This window comes from Pelophylax lessonae (assembly GCF_965119305.1).
Source record: "Pelophylax lessonae genome assembly, chromosome: 9".
NCBI classification, from domain to species: Eukaryota; Metazoa; Chordata; class Amphibia; order Anura; family Ranidae; genus Pelophylax; species Pelophylax lessonae.
The window spans coordinates 1,349,052-1,374,150 of record NC_138776.1 but is presented as its reverse complement, the minus strand read 5'-3'; the positions used below and the strand labels follow the sequence as shown (position 1 = coordinate 1,374,150).

Below are 25,099 nucleotides of genomic sequence, written 5' to 3'. Positions count from 1 at the left end.
CGTTTTTTTTTCTTCCATTCAAAATCAATGGTTCCCTATGGGAGCCTATTGATTTGAATGGAGGTCGCACCGCAACACCGCAAGTCGGATCCGACTTGCGGGGTGACTTGCGCTGTGGGAATCTTGAGGGGGAACTCCACGCCAAAATGTGAAAAAAACGGCGTGGGGTCCCCCCCCAAGGTTCCAAACCAGGCCCTTCGGGTCTGTTATGGAATTTGAGGGTAGCCCCATGCCGAAAAAACGGCGTGGGGTCCCCCCCAAAATCCATACCAGACCCTTATCCGAGCATGCAGCCTGGCAGGCCAGGAAAGGGGAGGGGACGAGCGAGCGGCCCCACCCCCCCTGGACCACACCAGGCCACATGCCCTCAACATGGGGGGGTGTTGGTGCTTTGGGGCAGGGGGAGCTCTGCACCCCCCACCTCAAAGCACCTTGCCCCCATGTTGATGAGGACAAGGGCCTCATCCCCACAACCCTGGCCGGTGGTTGTGGGGGTCTGCGGGCAGGGGGCTCATCGGAATCTGGAAGCACCCTTTAACAAGGGGGCCCCCCAGATCCCGGACCCCCTCCCTATGTGAATGGGTATGGGGTACACTGTACCCCTACCCATTCACCCCATAAAAGGCAGTGTATGGAAATAACGACAAGAGACGTTTTGGAAAGTTTATTAAAAATCTTCATCCGACTCTTCTTGTCTTCTCCTCTCCGGGGTCTTCTCCGGGGTCTTCTCCGGGGTCTTCTGCTCTTTTGCTGTCCGCCCTTCTTGTCTTCTCCTCTCCGGGGTCTTCTGCTCTTTTGCTGTCCCCCTCTTCTTGTGTTCTTCTCTCCGGGGTCTTCTGCTGTCCCCTCTTCTGCTGTCCCCCTCTTCTTTTCTTCTCCTCTCCGGTCTTCTGCTCTTTAGCTGTCGGCTGTCGGCTGTCTTCTTCCTCCGGTCCTTCTCCTCCGACGTCTCCGCTGATTATGCCTATCTCCGGTCTCTTCAGCTTATTATATAGCCATTAGGGGCGTGGCCCCGATGACGTCATCGGGAGGCCCCGCCCCCTCATGTCACAGACATCATCTGTGACATGAGGGGGCGGGGCCTCCCGATGACGTCATCGGGGCCACGCCCCTAATGGCTATATAATAAGCTGAAGAGACCGGAGATAGGCATAATCAGCGGAGACGTCGGAGGAGAAGGACCGGAGGAAGAAGACAGCCGACAGCCGACAGCTAAAGAGCAGAAGACCGGAGAGGAGAAGAAAAGAAGAGGGGGACAGCAGAAGAGGGGACAGCAGAAGACCCCGGAGAGAAGAACACAAGAAGAGGGGGACAGCAAAAGAGCAGAAGACCCCGGAGAGGAGAAGACAAGAAGGGCGGACAGCAAAAGAGCAGAAGACCCCGGAGAGGAGAAGACAAGAAGGGCGGACAGCAAAAGAGCAGAAGACCCCGGAGAAGACCCCGGAGAGGAGAAGACAAGAAGAGTCGGATGAAGATTTTTAATAAACTTTCCAAAACGTCTCTTGTCGTTATTTCCATACACTGCCTTTTATGGGGTGAATGGGTAGGGGTACAGTGTACCCCATACCCATTCACATAGGGAGGGGGTCCGGGATCTGGGGGGCCCCCTTGTTAAAGGGTGCTTCCAGATTCCGATGAGCCCCCTGCCCGCAGACCCCCACAACCACCGGCCAGGGTTGTGGGGATGAGGCCCTTGTCCTCATCAACATGGGGGCAAGGTGCTTTGAGGTGGGGGGTGCAGAGCTCCCCCTGCCCCAAAGCACCAACACCCCCCCATGTTGAGGGCATGTGGCCTGGTGTGGTCCAGGGGGGGTGGGGCCGCTCGCTCGTCCCCTCCCCTTTCCTGGCCTGCCAGGCTGCATGCTCGGATAAGGGTCTGGTATGGATTTTGGGGGGGACCCCACGCCGTTTTTTCGGCATGGGGCTACCCTCAAATTCCATAACAGACCCGAAGGGCCTGGTTTGGAACCTTGGGGGGGGACCCCACGCCGTTTTTTTCACATTTTGGCGTGGAGTTCCCCCTCAAGATTCCCACAGCGCAAGTCACCCCACAAGTCGGATCCGACTTGCGGTGTTGCGGTGCGACCTCCATTCAAATCAATAGGCTCCCATAGGGAACCATTGATTTTGAATGGAAGAAAAAAAAACGTATAACGTGGCTTAACGCACGTTAAGCAACGTTATAGCAAAGTTATTCAGCTTTTAGCAGCGTCAGGCGTTTTTAACGCTGTAACGCTGGTCCTCAGAACGCGCAGGTGGTGGGTTCTTGTTGCAGCCTAAAAACGTCTAAGCCACTTACAGCTCAAAAACGTCTGAGTGTGCATGAGGCCATAGAATAACATGGAGGGGCGTTTTTAGGCTGCAAAAAGAAAACGCCTGACGCTGCTTACAGCGGCGTTAAAAACGTCCCGTGTGCATGGGGCCTTAATTGACAATGTCCAAATTGGGCCCAATTAGCCATTTTCCCTCCCCGGTGTCATGTGACTTGTTAGGGTTACAAGGTCTCAGGTGTGAATGAGGAGCAGGTGTGTTAAATTAGGTGTTATCGCTCTCACTCTCTCTTACTGGTCACTGGAAGTTCAACATGGCACCTCATGGCAAAGAACTCTCTGAGGATCTGAAAAAAAGAATTGTTGCTCTACATAAAGATGGCCTAGGCTATAAGAAGATTGCCAAGACCCTGAAACTGAGCTGCAGCACGGTGGCCAAGACCATACAGCGGTTTACCAGGACAGATTCCACTCAGAACAGGCCTCACCATGGTCCACCAAAGAAGTTGAGTGCCGTGCTCAGCGTCATATCCAGAGGTTGCCTTTGGGAAATAGACGTATGAGTGCTGCCAGCATTGCTGCAGAGGGTGAAGGGGTGGGGGGTCAGCCTGTCAGTGCTCAGACCATACGCCGCACACTGCATGAAACTGGTCTGCATGGCTGTCATCCCAGAAGGAAGCCTCTTCTAAAGATGATGGACAAGAAAGCCAGCAAACAGTTTGCTGAAGACAAGCAGACTAAGGACATGGATTACTGGAACCATCTCCTGTGCTCTGATGGGACCAAGATAAACTTATTTCGTGTCAGATGGTGTCAGGCGTGTGTGGGGGCAACCAGGTGAGGAGTACAAAGACAAGTGTGTCTTCCTACAGTCAGGCATGGTGGTGGGAGTGTCATGGTCTGGGGCTGCATGAGTGCTGCCGGCACTGGGGAGCTACAGATCATTGAGGGAACCATGAATGCCAACATGTACTGTGACATACTGAAGCAGAGCATGATCCCCTCCCTTCAGAGACTGGGGGGCAGGGCAATATTCCAACATAACGACCCCAAACACCTCCAAGATGACCACTGCCTTGCTAAAGAAGCTGAGGGTAAAGGTGATGGACTGGCCAAGCATGTCTCCAGACCTAAACCCTATTGAGCATCTGTGGGGGATCCTCAAACAGAAGGGGGAGGAGGGGAAGGTCTCTAACATCCACCAGCTCCAAGATGTCATCATGGAGGAGGGGAAGAGGACTCCAGTGACAACCTGTGAAGCTCTGGTGAACTCCATGCCCAAGAAGGTTAAGGCAGTGCTGGAAAATAATGGCGGCCACACAAAATATTGACACTTTGGGCCCAATTTGGACATTGTCACTTAGGGGTGTACTGACTTTTGTTGCCAGCGGTTTAGACATTAATGGCTGTGTGTTGAGTTATTTTGAGGGGACAGTAAATTTACACTGTTATACAAGCTGTACACTCACTACTTTACATTGTAGCAAAGTCTCATTTCTTCAGTGTTGTCACATGAAAAGATAGAATGGGAGGGGTGTACTTACTTTTGTGAGTTACTGTACCTCTACAGAGACCAGACCCTTATACTTTACCAGGCCTTACAAACACCATATATCCTGTGTCTCTCTTTCCTTGTGCACGCTCACATTGGTGATATTAGTCTTCTGTTGGTTATGCAAACATAGTTCCCTGGGAAACCAGCCCAAAGCAGTAATATTTGTTCTCCAGCCCAGATTTGAAGGATTAAATTCTAAGAACTGCCACTTGTTCCAGCTGTCATCAAATTGCAACATGAATCTTTCATCCTGCAGTCTCCTTTGACAACCCGGTCACGTCAGATTGTTTATTACCTCCTTGAAGGGGATTTGTTGGAGTTTTTGTGAGATTTTCTAGATTCCCTCAGATATCTTACTGAAAATCCTGAAAAGCTTATTGAATTTCGAGCCTGCTTTAAAAGTCACCTGAAAATTCCTCCTCACTTCGTCTCGGATCTCTCTGGAACTTTCCAAGCTCTAAAGCGGGGTTCTTCCTATTCGGAGACTTCACCCCAGGCTGGTACCCCTGATTCTAACGTGAGTTTACATGACCAGTGTAGAATAGATGTCGACCCTTATTACTGGCTGAAAGGCCAAACTAAACCCCCCCACCAACCATTACACCTTAACTACCCCAATAACGGAGACCACACAGCGAATGGAGTGAAAAATGGCCATAGCAGCCAACATAAAGGATAGAGAAAAGCATTCCTTAAAACAGAAACAGATCAGTAGATCAGTCCCTAAGCCTGTTGGTCTTCGAAGCACCCCAAAATATGTATTATTATACACTGCAGGACCTTTATCATTGTAGGCCTCCAGCCTCAACACATCGGCTCGCAGTGGCGGCTGGTGCTCCACGGGACAGGGGGGACAGCAGATGGACCACACCATACCCCCCCCCGGACCACACCAGCCTGCACACCCTACCCTACTGCCTTAGGTTCTTGTTATCGCCCAATTTTAAAGAGAAGTCCTAATAGTCCCCCCCCGGTCACCGGCTCACTCACCAAAGGGCAGGCAGCAGCAATGGCGTCTTCTCTTTAGTCCCCTGCAGCAGCGGCAGCTTCTCTTCAGCACTCTTCAGCGGCGGCAGCTTGTTTCCATTCTACTCGGCGACAGCTTCTCTTCAGCGGCGGTGGCATCTCTTCAATCCCCTGCATCTCCTCGAGTCCTCCCTCCTCCTCCTTGTCCTTGGCCAATGGCATGGCCAAGGCCAATTGGGAAACAAGTCTCAGGACCCACTTCCTGATTGGCCAGGAGGAGGATCCGTGTGACAATAGTGAATTTTCATTCGCTATTGTCACATAACTGGGTGGGTTCCCGGGCGCAGTGCTCGGCGCCCTGAGCCCACCCTTTTCTGAAGCCTATTAGAGCCTCTGGCTCAGAAAAAAAAAAATGACCATTGAACTCCATGCGTCTGGCGCCCCTTGTATGTAGATTAGGGAGCCGGACACATGGATGGGGGCGGCGCCCCTGCACCCCTAATGGACGGGCCGCCCCTGTCGGCTTGGAGACAACACCCTACCTGCAGTGCAACCACTTCCATATTCCAGTTAAACTGTAATTAACTGGAATGCACCAGAGGGACACATACCACCGATTTATCCCGAACCATTCACTTATCCTCAAGTTTTTCCCCCGCCAGCAAAGACCAACAAAACGCCCATCTGCCATGACATCCAGTAAGACAACACAACATAGCAATGAAGAATAACAATAACCGGGAGGGTGGGTGGGAAGCTGTCCTCCAGTCCGCCGATCTTCCATTGGACTCCAGGACCGAAGCCACCCCTCCTAAAGTTCCTCAAAACTCCACCCAGCCACCACATACCTCCAATCAGGTAAGGCCCCCTTTTTCCCTTGCCAAACTTCTCACTCCACTTAACCCTTCCCTATCCTGTCTCCCCTCTTCACCCGGTCATGTCTGCCCTGCGCTATTTTTATATTTATTTTTTTCGCTCCGGCCTTGCTGTCCCCGTCTCCCGTAGTAATAGCTCATGGCAGAATTTCTGTTACTTCTCTGCCTAAGGCTGTTCAGACCTTCTGCTTATTTTCCCAAGCTACAGGCAGAAGCTATGGACCCTGAAGACTTTTGTTAGCAGGATCGCTGGATCCTGTAAGAGAGGTTACTTACCTTGTCTCCGGGATCCAGCGATGTGTCCCGGCGGTGTCTCGCAGCGGATCTTCCTCCTGATCCTCTCCGTGCCCCGGCGTGACGTTCGCAGGGGGGTGGAACCGGCGGCAAATTGTAAAAACGCACCAAACACACTGATACTATTCAAAATAAAAAAAAATCATATTAGTGTTCCCCCAGTGCCCTTTCCTGCAGTTTTACTGTACTTTTTATGTATATATATATATACTGTATATATACGCAATTCTTGTGAATGAGCAGCCCAAACCAACTGTATACATTTATTATATATAGTTGGTTTGGGCTGCTCATTCACAAGAATTACATGCAAAATAACTGTACCGCTTTCAGCACCTAAAATCCAAAAGAATCACCGCCAGGGAGGTTAAAATAACATTTTTATCATAGAACAAAAAGCTAAAACCACATATAATTATAAAACAACCATTTCAGTCTGATACAAAATACGAGCACCACCCTGGCAGCAAGACAATCTGTCACAGGTAACCCCAATGCGTTTCAAATGATCTTCATCAGGGGGGATAAATATCGGCGGTAATCCAATCAGATACTGGAATAGTTGTGGTGGCCAATGTGGAAAGCAAACATCAAAGCTTGAGGAACACAAAGGGCACCAGGAAAATATGGATTGCTTCAGAAAGATTGGAGTCTGTTTGAACTCGTCTGTATCATAGGGCCGCTCTCCGGGCCTCTTACTGGGAGATTGAATAAATATCCAATAAATCAGCAAGCAAGATGGAGACATAAAAGGCTACCGAGCCATCCATAAAACATCTCCTCAATCATTAATTATTGTAGAGAGAAATCAAGGCCTCGCATTCAGTGGCATCACCCTCTTTACCATACTACCTATATTTATCCCCCTAATAAAGATCATTTGAATCGAATCCCATTGGGGTTAACTAGATCAAACAAAACAGCAACGCTCAGATAATAGTTCAAAATCCTCCAATGAAGTAGAACATATAATGACCCAGACAGATGTTTGGTTCATTTATGTCCACAAGCTATCAGAACTCCTGGTCTGCAGGCTTGGATTGCCACTATTATTTAGTGCAGGGGGGTCAAACTCAATTTAATTGTGGGCCGCACCAGCATTATTAATGCCCTCAAAAGGGCCGGCTGTATCTGTAAGACTAGACATTCAGAGCATCCCCTACCCTTACATAGGACGTCAAGAGCCTCCCCACCAAGGGCCAATTGTATCTGTAAGACTAGACATTCAGAGCATCCCCTACCCTTACATTGGACGTCAAGAGCCTCCCCACCAAGGACCAATTGTATCTGTAAGACTAGACATTCAGAGCATCCCCTACCCTTACATAGGAGGTCAAGAGCCTCCGAACCAAGGGCCAATTGTATCTGTAAGACTAGACATTCAGAGCATCCCCTACCCTTACATAGGACGTCAAGAGCCTCCCCACCAAAGGCCAATTGTATCTGTAAGACTAGACATTCAGAGCATCCTCTACCCTTACATAGGACGTCAAGAGCCTCCCCACCAAAGGCCAATTGTATCTGTAAGACTAGACATTCAGAGCATCCTCTACCCTTACATAGGACGTCAAGAGCCTCCCCACCAAAGGCCAATTGTATCTGTAAGACTAGACATTCAGAGCATCCTCTACCCTTACATAGGACGTCAAGAGCCTCCCCACCAAAGGCCAATTGTATCTGTAAGACTAGACATTCAGAGCATCCCCTACCCTTACATTGGACGTCAAGAGCCTCCCCACCAAGGACCAATTGTATCTGTAAGACTAGACATTCAGAGCATCCCCTACCCTTACATAGGAGGTCAAGAGCCTCCGAACCAAGGGCCAATTGTATCTGTAAGACTAGACATTCAGAGCATCCCCTACCCTTACATAGGACGTCAAGAGCCTCCCCACCAAAGGCCAATTGTATCTGTAAGACTAGACATTCAGAGCATCCTCTACCCTTACATAGGACGTCAAGAGCCTCCCCACCAAAGGCCAATTGTATCTGTAAGACTAGACATTCAGAGCATCCTCTACCCTTACATAGGACGTCAAGAGCCTCCCCACCAAAGGCCAATTGTATCTGTAAGACTAGACATTCAGAGCATCCTCTACCCTTACATAGGACGTCAAGAGCCTCCCCACCAAGGGCCAATTGTATCTGTAAGACTAGACATTCAGAGCATCCCCTACCCTTACATAGGACGTCAAGAGCCTCCCCACCAAAGGCCAATTGTATCTGTAAGACTAGACATTCAGAGCATCCTCTACCCTTACATAGGACGTCAAGAGCCTCCCCACCGAAGGCCAATTGTATCTGTAAGACTAGACATTCAGAGCATCCTCTACCCTTACATAGGACGTCAAGAGCCTCCCCACCGAAGGCCAATTGTATCTGTAAGACTAGACATTCAGAGCATCCTCTACCCTTACATAGGACGTCAAGAGCCTCCCCACCAAAGGCCAATTGTATCTGTAAGACTAGACATTCAGAGCATCCTCTACCCTTACATAGGACGTCAAGAGCCTCCCCACCAAAGGCCAATTGTATCTGTAAGACTAGACATTCAGAGCATCCCCTACCCTTACATAGGACGTCAAGAGCCTCCCCACCATCAGAAGTTGACTCCCCCACCCTCCCTTACATCACTGTGCACCCCCCTTACCTCGTGCTGCTGCTGGGAAGAAGCTGGAGGCCTTTCTGGAAAGCAGAAAGTACAGGGTCTAGAGGAGGACCAGAGTAGGGCTGGAGCTCTCCTGCAGCTGCAGGTGAGGTGCAAGGGCCACATGAAATAACCTGGAGGGCCGGATTTGGCCCGTGGGCCTTGTCTTTGACACATGTGATTTAGTGCATAGGTCATGCTGGCTTCCCTAAGGAGTATATTTGGACACTTGCCAGTAGATTGTTATCTGATCTATCCAAGAAATATAATCATACAGCCGGGCATCTCATACAGGGACCTGTGTTGGAGACACTTTTGGACCACCTCTCTACACTTACTCTAGATGTTCCATCCTGGTCTGTTTTTCCACCTATCTACCCCTTGGATCCACACTCCACCCTGACATGGTCAGCGAATCTACCCATGAAAAACAATTCATGCATATGAGTTCCCATATTCCCACCCCTGACGAAGGGCATTTCCCGTAACGTGTAGGAAACCAATGCCTCATCATCTGTGTGTGATCATGACATGATTTTAATATCTTTTTTGTCTAATATTTTTGTCTATGTATATGTATCACTGTGACTTTTAATGGGTCATATTAAAAATTATATTTTTTTATATTTGTGGTGTTTCTTTTGGCCTTTAACCACTTTAGCCCTGGAGGATTTTCCTGCTTAACGTCCAGGCCACTTTTTGCAACTTGGCACTGTGCAACTTTAACTGACAATTGCGCGGACATGCAACGCTGTACCCAAACGAAATTTACATCCTTTTTTCCCCACAAACAGAGCTTTCTTTTGGTGGTATTTGATCACCTCTGCGCTTTTCATTTTTTGCAATATTAATAAAAAAAGAGTGAAAATTTAGCAAAAAAATTGACATTTTCTACTTTGGCAGTTAAAAAATATCCAATATATTACATTTTTTGTCATATATTTAGGCCAAAATGTATTTAGCTCCATGTCTTTGCCAAAAAAATTCTCAATGAGCGTATTTTTAACCGATTTAGGACCGGAAGAGTTTACACCATTCCTGACCAGGCTATATTTTGCGTTTCAGCACTGTGTTATTTTAACGGACAATTGCGCGGTCGTGCGATGCTGTACCCAAATTAAATTTATGTCCTTTTTTTCCCCACAAACAGAGCTTTCTTTTGATGGTATTTGATCGCCTATGTGATTTTTGATTTTTGAAAAAAAGAGCAACAATTTAAAAAAAAATAAAAACAATATTTTTTACATTCTGCGATATAACATTCCCAAAAAAAATTATAAATCAAAATTTTTTAACATTTTAGGCCAATTTGTTTTCTGCTACATATTTTTGGTAAAAAAAATAATAAGCGTATTTTGATTGGTTTGCGCAAAAGTTATCGCGTTTACTAACTAAGGGAAAGATTTATGTCATTTTTATTGTTTATTTTTTTTATAGTAATGGCGGCGATCTGCGATTTTTTTTGCGGGACTGCGACATTGCGGCGGACAGATCGGACCCATAACTGACATTTTTGGGGGGACCAGTGACATTAATACAGTAATCAGTGCTATAAATATGCACTGTCACTGTACTAATGACACTGGCAGGGAAGGGGTTAACACTGTTGGTGATCAAGGGGTTAAATGTATGCCTCATGCTTACTGACGTGTGTGGGGGGAGGGGATTGTGTGACACAGGCACAGATCGCACAGTTATGCTGAATCCTGTGATCTGTCCCTGCCTGTTACAGAGAAGATCCGCCCGCTTTGTTTACACAACCGGGCGGATTTCCTCACTCGATCCCCGACGATCGGGGAAGAGCGGTGGTGATCACCGCCTCTCCTCCCCTGGCCTGACTCTCGCTGTGTCTGAATACAGCGGGAGCAAGCCTCCGGCGGCGCGCGTGCGCCGCCAAGAGAGGGGAGAATCTGGTGACGTAGGTCTACGCCGCCAGACCTTAGCGAGCCACTTTGCCGCAGTACTGTCCATGTGAGCAGTCAGCAAGAGTCCCGTTCCCTTAGGGGGGTTCTCTTTTGTTTTTCGCAGTTGGGAATGTTGGCCCATTAACACCCTGCTCTGTTTAGATGAGTGTCCTCTATATAATGTGAAGAGGGGAAGATGGATCCACCAAGAGGGAGACACACACTGACTCTTACCAGATCCAGATGACTGCTGGGGTTAGCAGCAGTCTTCCACGCTCGTATAATCACATTCCAGGATCCTTGGATTCATGGAAAGGGACTCCACCAATGTGTGTGTATGCAAACATAAAAAACGATCATTGTGCCAGCATCGCTGAGTCCAATTTATTGAATTAAAAAAAAAAGCTATGCACAAGATACTCACAATAATGTTAAAAATGCAAGCAGAGTTACAAAAAAGGAAACTATGGTAAGTTTCAAACCAATAACATGGCCGACCTCAAGCTGTCAATCTGCGTCTCTTGGCTAGGCTCCATCTCACACGTTTCGTCATATCTGACATCATCAGGGGCGTCTGGGACTAACTGTCTTACTTGCTGTCAGGGTGGTGCTTGCATTTTGCATTAGACTAAAATGGTTATTTTAAAATTGTAAGTGGTTTCAATTTTTTGTTTTAAAATAAAAATTTTAATTTGATAGATTTTGTGTCTTTTTGGTGCCTAGGAAATCCCATCTTCCTACAACGTACCTGTCCTCTATAGTGAGGGATGTAGCACCTTAGCAACTAGCATTAGCCGGGATCTAATAAATAATAGAAAACTGACACAAATCTTAACTCTTTCTCATTCACTTTATCCAAAAAAACACAAATGTGATCCAAAGGTCACATAACATGTTGGGTCCATCTTTGGTCTGCTCCCAGTGGTTGGCTGTCCTGGATGATACACAGACCTTCGCTAGCATGCCACTCTCTGTATCCGTGTATGGTGAGTGAAGGGCATTATGCTCAGGCAGTGCCGGGACAGAGTCATTCAGTGCCCAGGGAAAAGATGCCAAACTGCGCCCCTCATACTCTTAGGGTTTAGGGTCAGGGTGCCCCCATCCCAGCAATAAACCATTGCACCCAGGGCAGCCACCCCTCCTGCCAACCTCTTGTCCCGGCCCTGTGCTCAGGGCCATGATGCAATCAATTCTTTTTCTAGTCTATTGGGTTGAGTAATGATGGGCATCAACCCATCAAACTGAGGACATTCTTGTGGTGAAGAAGGCAGAGTGTTTGGGACATCTATGGATTGAGGATGAGTATTGCAGACGGAGCTGCTTTTTTTGACTACCAGGACACATTCATAACAAAGTAGAATGTAGCTCTGAGTTTGGCTCTAAATATTAAATTTAACTGAAAACGTAATACAATGTATTTTGCTAATTTTGTATCCTTCTTTGTACAGGCTGCCCTCTCACGGAGGATGTCACATGATGAAATAGAGCTGTTTCCCCCTCGCTCATCACCACACTTGCTCCGGTGGTCTTCCTCAGATGACATTCGGGGCGGGCCTGGATCGATGCGTGGAAGCGGCCCATCCACCCCCCGTCGGGGTTACGACATACCACCTTGGGGCCGCCACCTACCCCCAAGAAGAGATTCGGATGATGGTTTGAGCACTCTACACCAGTTCTTGCAAAGCGGCGTTGGAGGATCTGCAGGAATGGGCAGTGGCATGCACAATTCCTTCTTTCGAGATGAAATAACTGCCTTTATCGATGACACACCCTGCCCTTCACCCCTTGGAACACCCCACCGAGTTCGGTCAACCCCTAGGCCCTCACCTTTCCCTAGAAAGGGACATGATGGCGGCATGGCTTGGGCTGGTTTAGGGGAACGCCGACTATCTCTGTGCAGCCCACCTCTTGCCCCAGCCGAAACCCGCAGGTCCTCCTTGTCTGAACGGGGTTGTAAAGGTGAGGCAACATAATGACAAATTCTTGAAGAGCATACAGGGTCGATAACGCTTACCTCCTTTATATCAGCAGCCACTGAACTGCAGATGGTTGCACATGGACCCTCTCTTTAAATATGTTGTTCTCAGGCATATCAGATGTTTGTCGGGGTGGCAAAGGGAATCGGAGGGGGCACTTTGCTGATGCACTGCCTCTACCCGTAAAGCCTCCTTAGATACCACTTTGCCCCCTCACAGACATACTACAAATACACTGGAAATTGAGCCAAAAGACAATATAAATAAAACGTGATTTGATTACCAGTCTGTGTGTTGCAGTCATGGCGCAAAATTAGCAGAATAACGGCACGAGGAAGGACTAAGAAATAGAGAAGCAGAACAATACAACGCCAGACTTTTTTATATTTTGTATGTCATTTGTTAAAAGTATGACTGGAATTATGTTAAATATTTAAGATAGACAATGAAACAAAGTAATAAAATTGTGAAGTACCGAGGGTAAAGGATGATAATTTCATTTGATTTACTTTCAATTTTTCTTCTTGGGCACCAACATATAATGGCCACCAAATAGGCTGATTCAGAAGGCAGTTGGTTGAGGTCTTCCCGTATGGAGGTACACCTTCTGCCTAGTCTTTGGAGGCTGTGAGATGAACCAGTTTTCCTGCACAGTGCTGGGGGCTTTACCCACCACTATGTGACCAATAGACCAAGTCCCAGCACTGTCACATTCTCCTTTATACTTGAACATAAAAAGTGGCCAGGTCCATGCCACCAATGAGGCAAATGGAGGCCGTCACCTCAGACGGTACTGAGGCCAGAGTGTACATGCTCAGCCCAGCATATGTTCAGACCCTGGGTAATAAAGTGTCATTGATTGTTTTGGTGCAGGAGACCACCTGAACTAAATCAAACAATGATGCTATGCATCCCACCTGCTTTCATCCTAGTAACCAATTATAATGTGTGGCCCAGCTGCCTGCATGCTAGCAACTAATTATAATGTGTGGCCCAGCTGCCTGCATCCCAGCAACCAATTATGTTATGTGGCCCAGCTGTCTGCATAATAGCAACCTAGGAACCAGTTATGTTGCGTGGCCCTCTTTCCAGTATCCTAGCAATCAGTTATGTTGTGTGGCTTAGCTTCTTGCACCCTAGCAACCAATTATGTTGTAAGCACCAGCTGCCAGCATCCTAGCAACCAGTTATGTAGTGTGGTCCAGCTTCCTAGCAACCAATTATGTTGTGTGGCCCAGTTGTCTGCATTGTAGCAACCAATTATGTTGTGTTGCCCAACTGCTGGCATCCTAGCAACCAATGATGCAGAAAGCCCCTGCTGAACATAATTCTTAGTTGCTCAGACACAGACAGCCCCTACCGAATAGAATCCTTAAATTTTATGATATAGGCATTCAGTGAAAAAAAATCACAATAAGCGTATATTGATTGGTTTGTGCAAAGATTTTCGCGTCTAAAAACTATGAGAGGGATTTATAGAATTTTTTTTTTTTATTAGTAATGGCGGCGATTAGTGATTTTTAGCGGGACTGCGACATTGCGGCGGACAAATTGGGCACTGATTTATTATTATTATTATGCCAGGATTTATATCGTGCCAACAGTTTATGCAGCGTTTTACAGTAAAAAAGGGGGACAGCACAATGCACAATACAGTTCAATACAAAAGGAATAGGAGGGCCCGGCTCATGGAGTTTACATAAGTATCACTTTTTGGGGCCCAGTGACATTACTACAGTAATCAGTGCTAAAATAATGCACTGTCACTGTACTAATGACACTGGCAGGGAAGAGGTTAAGATCAGGAGCGATCAAAGGGTTAAATGTGTCCCTAGGGAGTGCTTTCTATCTGTGGGGGAGGGACTTTGACTGGATGAAGACAGAGATCCGTGTTCCTGCTTAGCAGAGACATAAGATCCCTATCTTCTCCTCTCACAGAAGAGCGATCTGCCTTGTTTACATAGCTGACTGGTGTTCTGTCTGCCTAAGCAACGATCGCGTCGTGCCGGTGACCATCGGGTCCGGCCGACTCGCTGATTGGCTCCCGCTGTGTCCAATCACAGTGGGAGCAGGTCGCCGGCAGCGTGCGTGGGTGCCCCAGACCTGGAACTAGAAATCTCAGGTACGTGATTTCACCCAGGAGTGCTGCTCTGCCGCAGTATATGTGCCTGGGGCGGTCCGGAAGGGGTTAAAGCATTAGTATGGAGGGTTGGGGTTTACACAAACACTGATATACACAACAAATTTTTATCAAATATTCAGGGCCGTCTTTAATATTGATTGGACCCCGGGCCCTCCAAAATCCACTTGTTACCTATTTTCAGGCATTGCGGGCTCATGGGGCAGCTGCTTTGGGCCCCACAACAATGTGTGATCAAAACCATGGAATCTGCAAACCATCGAATAAAAGGGATGGAAGAAAACCTGCGCTCGGACCAGCAGACATCGGCAGCAGGGAAGTCTGAAAGCAAAAGTGAAAAAAGAAAAGAACAGGTGCGCTTGTCCCTTTAAGATAAGTATATCATACTAATCACATAATCAGAATATAGAAACAAAATAAATAAAAATTCCCAAACTAATTCATCAATTATACAGTGAAATAGTGAGTATATACAGTATATACACTGCTCAGAAATATTAAAGGAAGACTTTGATCAGAGTATAGCATGAAAGTCAATGAAACTCCTGGGATATTGATCTGGTCAGTTAAGTAGCAGAGGGGGTTGTTAATCAGTTTCAGCTGATTTGGTGTTAATGAAAATAACAACAGGTGCACTAGATGGGCAACAATGAGACGACCTCCAAAACAGGAATGGTTTTACAGGTGGAGGCCACTGAATTTTTTCCCCTATTCATCTTTTCTGACTGTTTGTCACTAGTTTTGCATTTGGCTGGGGTCAGTGTCACTACTGGTAGTATGAGGTCATACCTGGACCCTATAGAGGGGGTCAGTGTCACTACTGGTAGTATGAGGCCATACCTGGACCCTATAGAGGGGGGTCAGTGTCACTATTGGTAGCATGAGGAGATACCTGGACCCTATAGAGGGGGTCAGTGTCACTACTGGTAGTATGAGGCCATACCTGGACCCTATAGAGGGGGTCAGTGTCACTACTGGTAGTATGAGGAGATACCTGGACCCTATAGAGGGGGGTCGGTGTCACTACTGGTAGCATGAGGCCATACCTGGACCCTATAGAGGGGTCAGTGTCACTACTGGTAGGATGAGGCCATACCTGGACCCTATAGAGGGGGTCAGTGTCACTACTGGTAGCATGAGGTCATACCTGGACCCTATAGAGGGGGTCAGTGTCACTACTGGTAGCATGAGGCCATACCTGGACCCTATAGAGGGGGTCAGTGTCACTACTGGTAGTATAAGGCCATACCTGGACCCTATAGAGGAGGTCAGTGTCACTACTGATAGTATGAGGCCATACCTGGACCCTATAGAGGGGGTCAGTGTCACTACTGGTAGTATGAGGCCATACCTGGACTCTATAGAGGGGGTCAGTGTCACTACTGGTAGTATGAGGCCATACCTGGACCCTATAGAGGGGGTCAGTGTCACTACTGGTAGGATGAGGCCATACCTGGACCCTATAGAGGGGGTCAGTGTCACTACTGGTAGCATGAGGTCATACCTGGACCCTATAGAGGGGGTCAGTGTCACTACTGGTAGCATGAGGCCATACCTGGACTCTATAGAGGGGGTCAGTGTCACTACTGGTAGTATGAGGCCATACCTGGACCCTATAGAGGGGGTCAGTGTCACTACTGGTAGGATGAGGCCATACCTGGACCCTATAGAGGGGGTCAGTGTCACTACTGGTAGCATGAGGTCATACCTGGACCCTATAGAGGGGGTCAGTGTCACTACTGGTAGCATGAGGCCATACCTGGACCCTATAGAGGGGGTCAGTGTCACTACTGGTAGTATAAGGCCATACCTGGACCCTATAGAGGAGGTCAGTGTCACTACTGATAGTATGAGGCCATACCTGGACCCTATAGAGGGGGTCATTGTCACTACTGGTAGTATGAGGCCATACCTGGACTCTATAGAGGGGGTCAGTGTCACTACTGGTAGTATGAGGCCATACCTGGATCCTATAGAGGGGGTCAGTGTCACTACTGGTAGTATGAGGAGATACCTGGACCCTATAGAGGGGGGTCAGTGTCACTACTGGTAGTATGAGGCCATACCTGGACCCTAGAGAGGGGGTCAGTGTCACTACTGGTAGAATGAGGCCATACCTGGACCCTATAGAGGGGGTCAGTGTCACTACTGGTAGTATGAGGCCATACCTGGACCCTATAGAGGGGGGTCAGTGTCACTACTGGTAGCATGAGGAGATACCTGGACCCTATAGAGGGGGGGGTCAGTGTCACTACTGGTAGTATGAGGCCATACCTGGACCCTATAGAGGGGGGTCAGTGTCACTACTGGTAGTATGAGGCCATACCTGGACCCTATAGAGGGGGGTCAGTGTCACTACTGGTAGCATGAGGCCATACCTGGACCCTATAGAGGGGGTCAGTGTCACTACTGGTAGTATGAGGCCATACCTGGACCCTATAGAGGGGGGTCAGTGTCACTACTGGTAGTATGAGGTCATACCTGGACCCTATAGAGGGGGTCAGTGTCACTACTGGTAGTATGAGGCCATACCTGGACCCTATAGAGGGGGTCAGTGTCACTACTGGTAGGATGAGGCCATACCTGGACCCTATAGAGGGGGTCAGTGTCACTACTGGTAGCATGAGGTCATACCTGGACCCTATAGAGGGGGTCAGTGTCACTACTGGTAGCATGAGGCCATACCTGGACCCTATAGAGGGGGTCAGTGTCACTACTGGTAGTATAAGGCCATACCTGGACCCTATAGAGGAGGTCAGTGTCACTACTGATAGTATGAGGCCATACCTGGACCCTATAGAGGGGGTCAGTGTCACTACTGGTAGTATGAGGCCATACCTGGACTCTATAGAGGGGGTCAGTGTCACTACTGGTAGTATGAGGCCATACCTGGACCCTATAGAGGGGGGTCAGTGTCACTACTGGTAGTATGAGGAGATACCTGGACCCTATAGAGGGGGTCAGTGTCACTACTGGTAGTATGAGGCCATACCTGGACCCTATAGAGGGGGTCAGTGTCACTACTGGTAGTATGAGGAGATACCTGGACCCTATAGAGGGGGGTCGGTGTCACTACTGGTAGCATGAGGCCATACCTGGACCCTATAGAGGGGTCAGTGTCACTACTGGTAGGATGAGGCCATACCTGGACCCTATAGAGGGGGTCAGTGTCACTACTGGTAGCATGAGGTCATACCTGGACCCTATAGAGGGGGTCAGTGTCACTACTGGTAGCATGAGGCCATACCTGGACCCTATAGAGGGGGTCAGTGTCACTACTGGTAGTATAAGGCCATACCTGGACCCTATAGAGGAGGTCAGTGTCACTACTGATAGTATGAGGCCATACCTGGACCCTATAGAGGGGGTCAGTGTCACTACTGGTAGTATGAGGCCATACCTGGACTCTATAGAGGGGGTCAGTGTCACTACTGGTAGTATGAGGCCATACCTGGACCCTATAGAGGGGGTCAGTGTCACTACTGGTAGGATGAGGCCATACCTGGACCCTATAGAGGGGGTCAGTGTCACTACTGGTAGCATGAGGTCATACCTGGACCCTATAGAGGGGGTCAGTGTCACTACTGGTAGCATGAGGCCATACCTGGACTCTATAGAGGGGGTCAGTGTCACTACTGGTAGTATGAGGCCATACCTGGACCCTATAGAGGGGGTCAGTGTCACTACTGGTAGGATGAGGCCATACCTGGACCCTATAGAGGGGGTCAGTGTCACTACTGGTAGCATGAGGTCATACCTGGACCCTATAGAGGGGGTCAGTGTCACTACTGGTAGCATGAGGCCATACCTGGACCCTATAGAGGGGGTCAGTGTCACTACTGGTAGTATAAGGCCATACCTGGACCCTATAGAGGAGGTCAGTGTCACTACTGATAGTATGAGGCCATACCTGGACCCTATAGAGGGGGTCATTGTCACTACTGGTAGTATGAGGCCATACCTGGATCCTATAGAGGGGGTCAGTGTCACTACTGGTAGTATGAGGAGATACCTGGACCCTATAGAGGGGGGTCAGTGTCACTACTGGTAGTATGAGGCCATACCTGGACCCTAGAGAGGGGGTCAGTGTCACTACTGGTAGAATGAGGCCATACCTGGACCCTATAGAGGGGGTCAGTGTCACTACTGGTAGTATGAGGCCATACCTGGACCCTATAGAGGGGGGTCAGTGTCACTACTGGTAGCATGAGGAGATACCTGGACCCTATAGAGGGGGGGGTCAGTGTCACTACTGGTAGTATGAGGCCATACCTGGACCCTATAGAGGGGGGTCAGTGTCACTACTGGTAGTATGAGGCCATACCTGGACCCTATAGAGGGGGGTCAGTGTCACTACTGGTAGCATGAGGCCATACCTGGACCCTATAGAGGGGGTCAGTGTCACTACTGGTAGTATGAGGCCATACCTGGACCCTATAGAGGGGGGTCAGTGTCACTACTGGTAGTATGAGGTCATACCTGGACCCTATAGAGGGGGTCAGTGTCACTACTGGTAGTATGAGGCCATACCTGGACCCTATAGAGGGGGTCAGTGTCACTACTGGTAGGATGAGGCCATACCTGGACCCTATAGAGGGGGTCAGTGTCACTACTGGTAGCATGAGGTCATACCTGGACCCTATAGAGGGGGTCAGTGTCACTACTGGTAGCATGAGGCCATACCTGGACCCTATAGAGGGGGTCAGTGTCACTACTGGTAGTATAAGGCCATACCTGGACCCTATAGAGGAGGTCAGTGTCACTACTGATAGTATGAGGCCATACCTGGACCCTATAGAGGGGGTCAGTGTCACTACTGGTAGTATGAGGCCATACCTGGACTCTATAGAGGGGGTCAGTGTCACTACTGGTAGTATGAGGCCATACCTGGACCCTATAGAGGGGGTCAGTGTCACTACTGGTAGGATGAGGCCATACCTGGACCCTATAGAGGGGGTCAGTGTCACTACTGGTAGCATGAGGTCATACCTGGACCCTATAGAGGGGGTCAGTGTCACTACTGGTAGCATGAGGCCATACCTGGACCCTATAGAGGGGGTCAGTGTCACTACTGGTAGTATAAGGCCATACCTGGACCCTATAGAGGAGGTCAGTGTCACTACTGATAGTATGAGGCCATACCTGGACCCTATAGAGGGGGTCAGTGTCACTACTGGTAGTATGAGGCCATACCTGGACTCTATAGAGGGGGTCAGTGTCACTACTGGTAGTATGAGGCCATACCTGGATCCTATAGAGGGGGTCAGTGTCACTACTGGTAGTATGAGGAGATACCTGGACCCTATAGAGGGGGGTCAGTGTCACTACTGGTAGTATGAGGCCATACCTGGACCCTAGAGAGGGGGTCAGTGTCACTACTGGTAGAATGAGGCCATACCTGGACCCTATAGAGGGGGTCAGTGTCACTACTGGTAGTATGAGGCCATACCTGGACCCTATAGAGGGGGGTCAGTGTCACTACTGGTAGCATGAGGAGATACCTGGACCCTATAGAGGGGGGGGGGGTCAGTGTCACTACTGGTAGTGTGAGGCCATACCTGTACCCTATAGAGGGGGGTCAGTGTCACTACTGGTAGTATGAGGCCATACCTGGACCCTATAGAGGGGGGTCAGTGTCACTACTGGTAGCATGAGGCCATACCTGGACCCTATAGAGGGGGTCAGTGTCACTACTGGTAGTATGAGGCCATACCTGGACCCTATAGAGGGGGTCAGTGTCACTACTGGTAGCATGAGGCCATACCTGGACCCTATAGAGGAGGTCAGTGTCACTACTGGTAGCATGAGGTCATACCTGGACCCTATAGAGGGGGTCAGTGTCACTACTGGTAGCATGAGGCCATACCTGGACCCTATAGAGGGGGTCAGTGTCACTACTGGTAGTATAAGGCCATACCTGGACCCTATAGAGGAGGTCAGTGTCACTACTGATAGTATGAGGCCATACCTGGACCCTATAGAGGGGGTCAGTGTCACTACTGGTAGTATGAGGCCATACCTGGACTCTATAGAGGGGGTCAGTGTCACTACTGGTAGTATGAGGCCTACCTGGATCCTATAGAGGGGGTCAGTGTCACTACTGGTAGTATGAGGAGATACCTGGACCCTATAGAGGGGGGTCAGTGTCACTACTGGTAGTATGAGGCCATACCTGGACCCTAGAGAGGGGGTCAGTGTCACTACTGGTAGAATGAGGCCATACCTGGACCCTATAGAGGGGGTCAGTGTCACTACTGGTAGTATGAGGCCATACCTGGACCCTATAGAGGGGGGTCAGTGTCACTACTGGTAGCATGAGGAGATACCTGGACCCTATAGAGGGGGGGGGGTCAGTGTCACTACTGGTAGTATGAGGCCATACCTGGACCCTATAGAGGGGGTCAGTGTCACTACTGGTAGTATGAGGCCATACCTGGACCCTATAGAGGGGGGTCAGTGTCACTACTGGTAGCATGAGGCCATACCTGGACCCTATAGAGGGGGTCAGTGTCACTACTGGTAGTATGAGGCCATACCTGGACCCTATAGAGGGGGTCAGTGTCACTACTGGTAGTATGAGGCCATACCTGGACCCTATAGAGGGGGTCAGTGTCACTACTGGTAGTATGAGGCCATACCTGGACCCTATAGAGGGGGGTCAGTGTCACTACTGGTAGCATGAGGCCATACCTGGACCCTATAGAGGGGGTCAGTGTCACTACTGGTAGTATGAGGCCATACCTGGATCCTATAGAGGGGGTCAGTGTCACTACTGGTAGTATGAGGCCATACCTGGATCCTATAGAGGGGGTCAGTGTCACTACTGGTAGTATGAGGCCATACCTGGACCCTATAGAGGGGGTCAGTGTCACTACTGGTAGTATGAGGTCATACCTGGACCCTATAGAGAGGGGTCAGTGTCACTACTGGTAGCATGAGGAGATTCCTGGACCCTATAGAGGGGGTCAGTGTCACTACTGGTAGCATGAGGCCATACCTGGACCCTATAGAGGGGGTCAGTGTCACTACTGGTAGCATGAGGCCATACCTGGACCCTATAGAGGGGGTCAGTGTCACTACTGGTAGTATGAGGCCATACCTGGATCCTATAGAGGGGGTCAGTGTCACTACTGGTAGTATGAGGTCATACCTGGACCCTATAGAGAGGGGTCAGTGTCACTACTGGTAGCATGAGGCCATACCTGGACCCTATAGAGGTTGCACAGGCAGTTCTACTCCTCCAGGATGGCACATCAATACCTCCCATTGGCAGAAGGTTTGCTGTGTCTCCCAGCACAGTCTCAGGAGCATGGAGGAGATTCCAGGAGACAGACAGTTACTCTAGGAGAGCTGGACAGGGCTGTAGAAGGTCCTTAACCCATCAGCAGGACCGGTATCTGCTCCTTTGTGTAAGGAGGAACAGGATGAGCGCTGCCAGAGCCCTACAAAATGACCTCCAGCAGCCACTGGTGTGAATGTCTCTGACCAAACAATCAGAAACAGACTTCATGAGGGTGGCCTGAGGGCCCGACCTCCTCTAGTGGGCGCTGTGCTCACTGCCCGGCACTGTGGAGCTGGATTGGCATTTGTCATTAAACCCCAGAATTGGGAGCTCCACCACTGGCACCCTGTGCTTTTCACAGATGAGAGCAGAGTCACCCTGAGCACATGTGACAGACATGAAAGAGTCTGGAGAGGCCGTGGAGAACGTTATGCTGCCTGTAACATCGTTCAGCATGACCGGTTGGGTGGCGGTCAGTGACGGTCTGGGGAGGAATATCCATGGAGGGAGGCACAGACCTCTACAGGATAGACAATGGCACCCTGACTGCCATTAGATATCGGGATGAAATCCTTGGACCCATTGTCAGACCCTACACTGGTGCAGAGGGTCCTGGGTTCCTCCTGGTGTACGACAATGCCCGGCCTCATGTGGTGAGAGTATGCATCCAGTTCCTGGAGGATGAAGGAATTGATACCATTGAATGCCCCCCCCCCCCCCACACTCACCTGACCCAAATCCAATAGAACACCTCTGGGACATTATGTTTGGCAGCCATGCAACAAGCACGTGGGGGCCATACAAACTACTGAGGACCATTCTGAGGTCCTGCAATGACATTTCAGCAAAATGGACTCACCTGCTGTATCATTTTTTCACTTTGATTTTTGGGGTGTCTTTGAAATTAGCCCTCTGTAGGGTGAGAATTTTCATTTCAATCCAACAATGTGGCATCCTTTCCTTCCGAACACATTACCCAGTCCATACCAGTATAGATCCTAACACATTACCCAGTCCATACCAGTATAGATCCTAACACATTACCCGATCCATACCAGTATAGATCCTAACACATTCCCCAGTCCATACCAGTATAGATCCTAACACATTCCCTAGTCCATACCAGTATAGATCCCAACACATTACCCAGTCCATACCAGTATAGATCCTAACACATTACCCAGTCCATACCAGTATAGATCCTAATACATTACCCAGTCCATACCAGTATAGAGCCTAACACATTACCCAGTCCATACCAGTATAGATCCTAATACATTACCCAGTCCATACCAGTATAGATCCTAACACATTACCCAGTCCATACCAGTATAGATCCTAACACATTACCCAGTCCATACCAGTATAGATCCTAACACCTTACCCAGTCCATGCCAGTATAGATCCTAACACATTACCCAGTCCATACCAGTATAGATCCTAACACATTACCCAGTCCATACCAGTATAGATCCTAACACATTACCCAGTCCATACCAGTATAGATCCTAACACATTTCCCAGTCCATACCAGTATAGATCCTAACACATTACCCAGTCCATACCAGTATAGAGCCTAACACATTACCCAGTCCATACCAGTATAGATCCTAACACATTACCCAGTCCATACCAGTATAGATCCTAACACATTACCCAGTCCATACCAGTATAGAGCCTAACACATTACCCAGTCCATACCAGTATAGATCCTAACACATTCCCCAGTCCATACCAGTATAGATCCTATCACATTCCCTAGTCCATACCAGTATAGATCCCAACACATTACCCAGTCCATACCAGTATAGAACCTAACACATTACCCAGTCCATACCAGTATAGATCCTAATACATTACCCAGTCCATACCAGTATAGAGCCTAACACATTACCCAGTCCATACCAGTATAGATCCTAATACATTACCCAGTCCATACCAGTATAGATCCTAACACATTACCCAGTCCATACCAGTATAGATTCTAACACATTACCCAGTCCATACCAGTATAGATCCTAACACATTACCCAGTCCATACCAGTATAGATCCTAACACATTACCCAGTCCATGCCAGTATAGATCCTAATACATTACCCAGTCCATACCAGTATAGATCCTAACACATTACCCAGTCCATACCAGTATAGATCCTAACACATTACCCAGTCCATGCCAGTATAGATCCTAATACATTACCCAGTCCATACCAGTATAGACCCTAACACATTCCCCAGTCCATACCAGTATAGATTCTAACACATTCCCCAGTCCATACCAGTATAGACCCTAACACATTTCCCAGTCCATACCAGTATAGATCCTAACACATTACCCAGTCCATACCAGTATCGATCCTAACACATTACCCAGTCTATACCAGTATAGATCCTAACACAATACCCAGTCCATACCAGTATAGATCCTAATTACCCAGTCCATACCAGTATAGATCCTAACACATTACCCAGTCCATACCAGTATAGATCCTAACACAATACCCAGTCCATACCAGTATAGATCCTAATTACCCAGTCCATACCAGTATAGGTCCTAACACATTACCCAGTCCATACCAGTATAGATCCTAACACATTTCCCAGTCCATACCAGTATAGATCCTAACACATTACCCAGTCTGTACCAGTATAGATCCTAACACAATACCCAGTCCATACCAGTATAGATCCTAATTACCCAGTCCATACCAGTATAGATCATAACACATTACCCAGTCCATACCAGTATAGATCCTAACACATTTCCCAGTCCATACCAGTATAGATCCTAACACATTACCCAGTACATACCAGTATAGATCCTAACACATTACCCAGTCCATACCAGTATAGATCCTAACACATTACCCAGTCCATACCAGTATAGATCCTAACACATTACCCAGTCCATACCAGTATAGATCTGAATACATTACCCAGTCCATACCAGTATAGATCCTAACACATTACCCAGTCCATACCAGTATAGATCCTAACACATTACCCAGTCCATACCAGTATAGATCCTAACACATTACCCAGTCCATACCAGTATAGATCCTAACACATTACCCAGTCCATACCAGTATAGATCTGAATACATTACCCAGTCCATACCAGTATAGATCCTAATACATTACCCAGTCCATACCAGTATAGATCCTAACACATTACCCAGTCCATACCAGTA

At 48.5% G+C, this 25,099-nt stretch overlaps 1 protein-coding gene across 1 annotated transcript in view; it reads left to right on the top strand.

Annotated features, from left to right (window-relative positions):
* The window catches only part of GPR162 (G protein-coupled receptor 162), an 81,327-nt gene extending 68,365 nt beyond the window's left edge, over positions 1-12,962 (top strand). Inside the window, exon 4 of the mRNA XM_082267378.1 lies at positions 11,960-12,962. Within this exon, the coding sequence (XP_082123504.1) occupies positions 11,960-12,484 (525 nt within the window). The 3' untranslated portion in view covers positions 12,485-12,962. The remainder of the gene's footprint in view (positions 1-11,959) is intronic.
* The last annotated feature ends 12,137 nt before the right edge of the window (positions 12,963-25,099 follow it).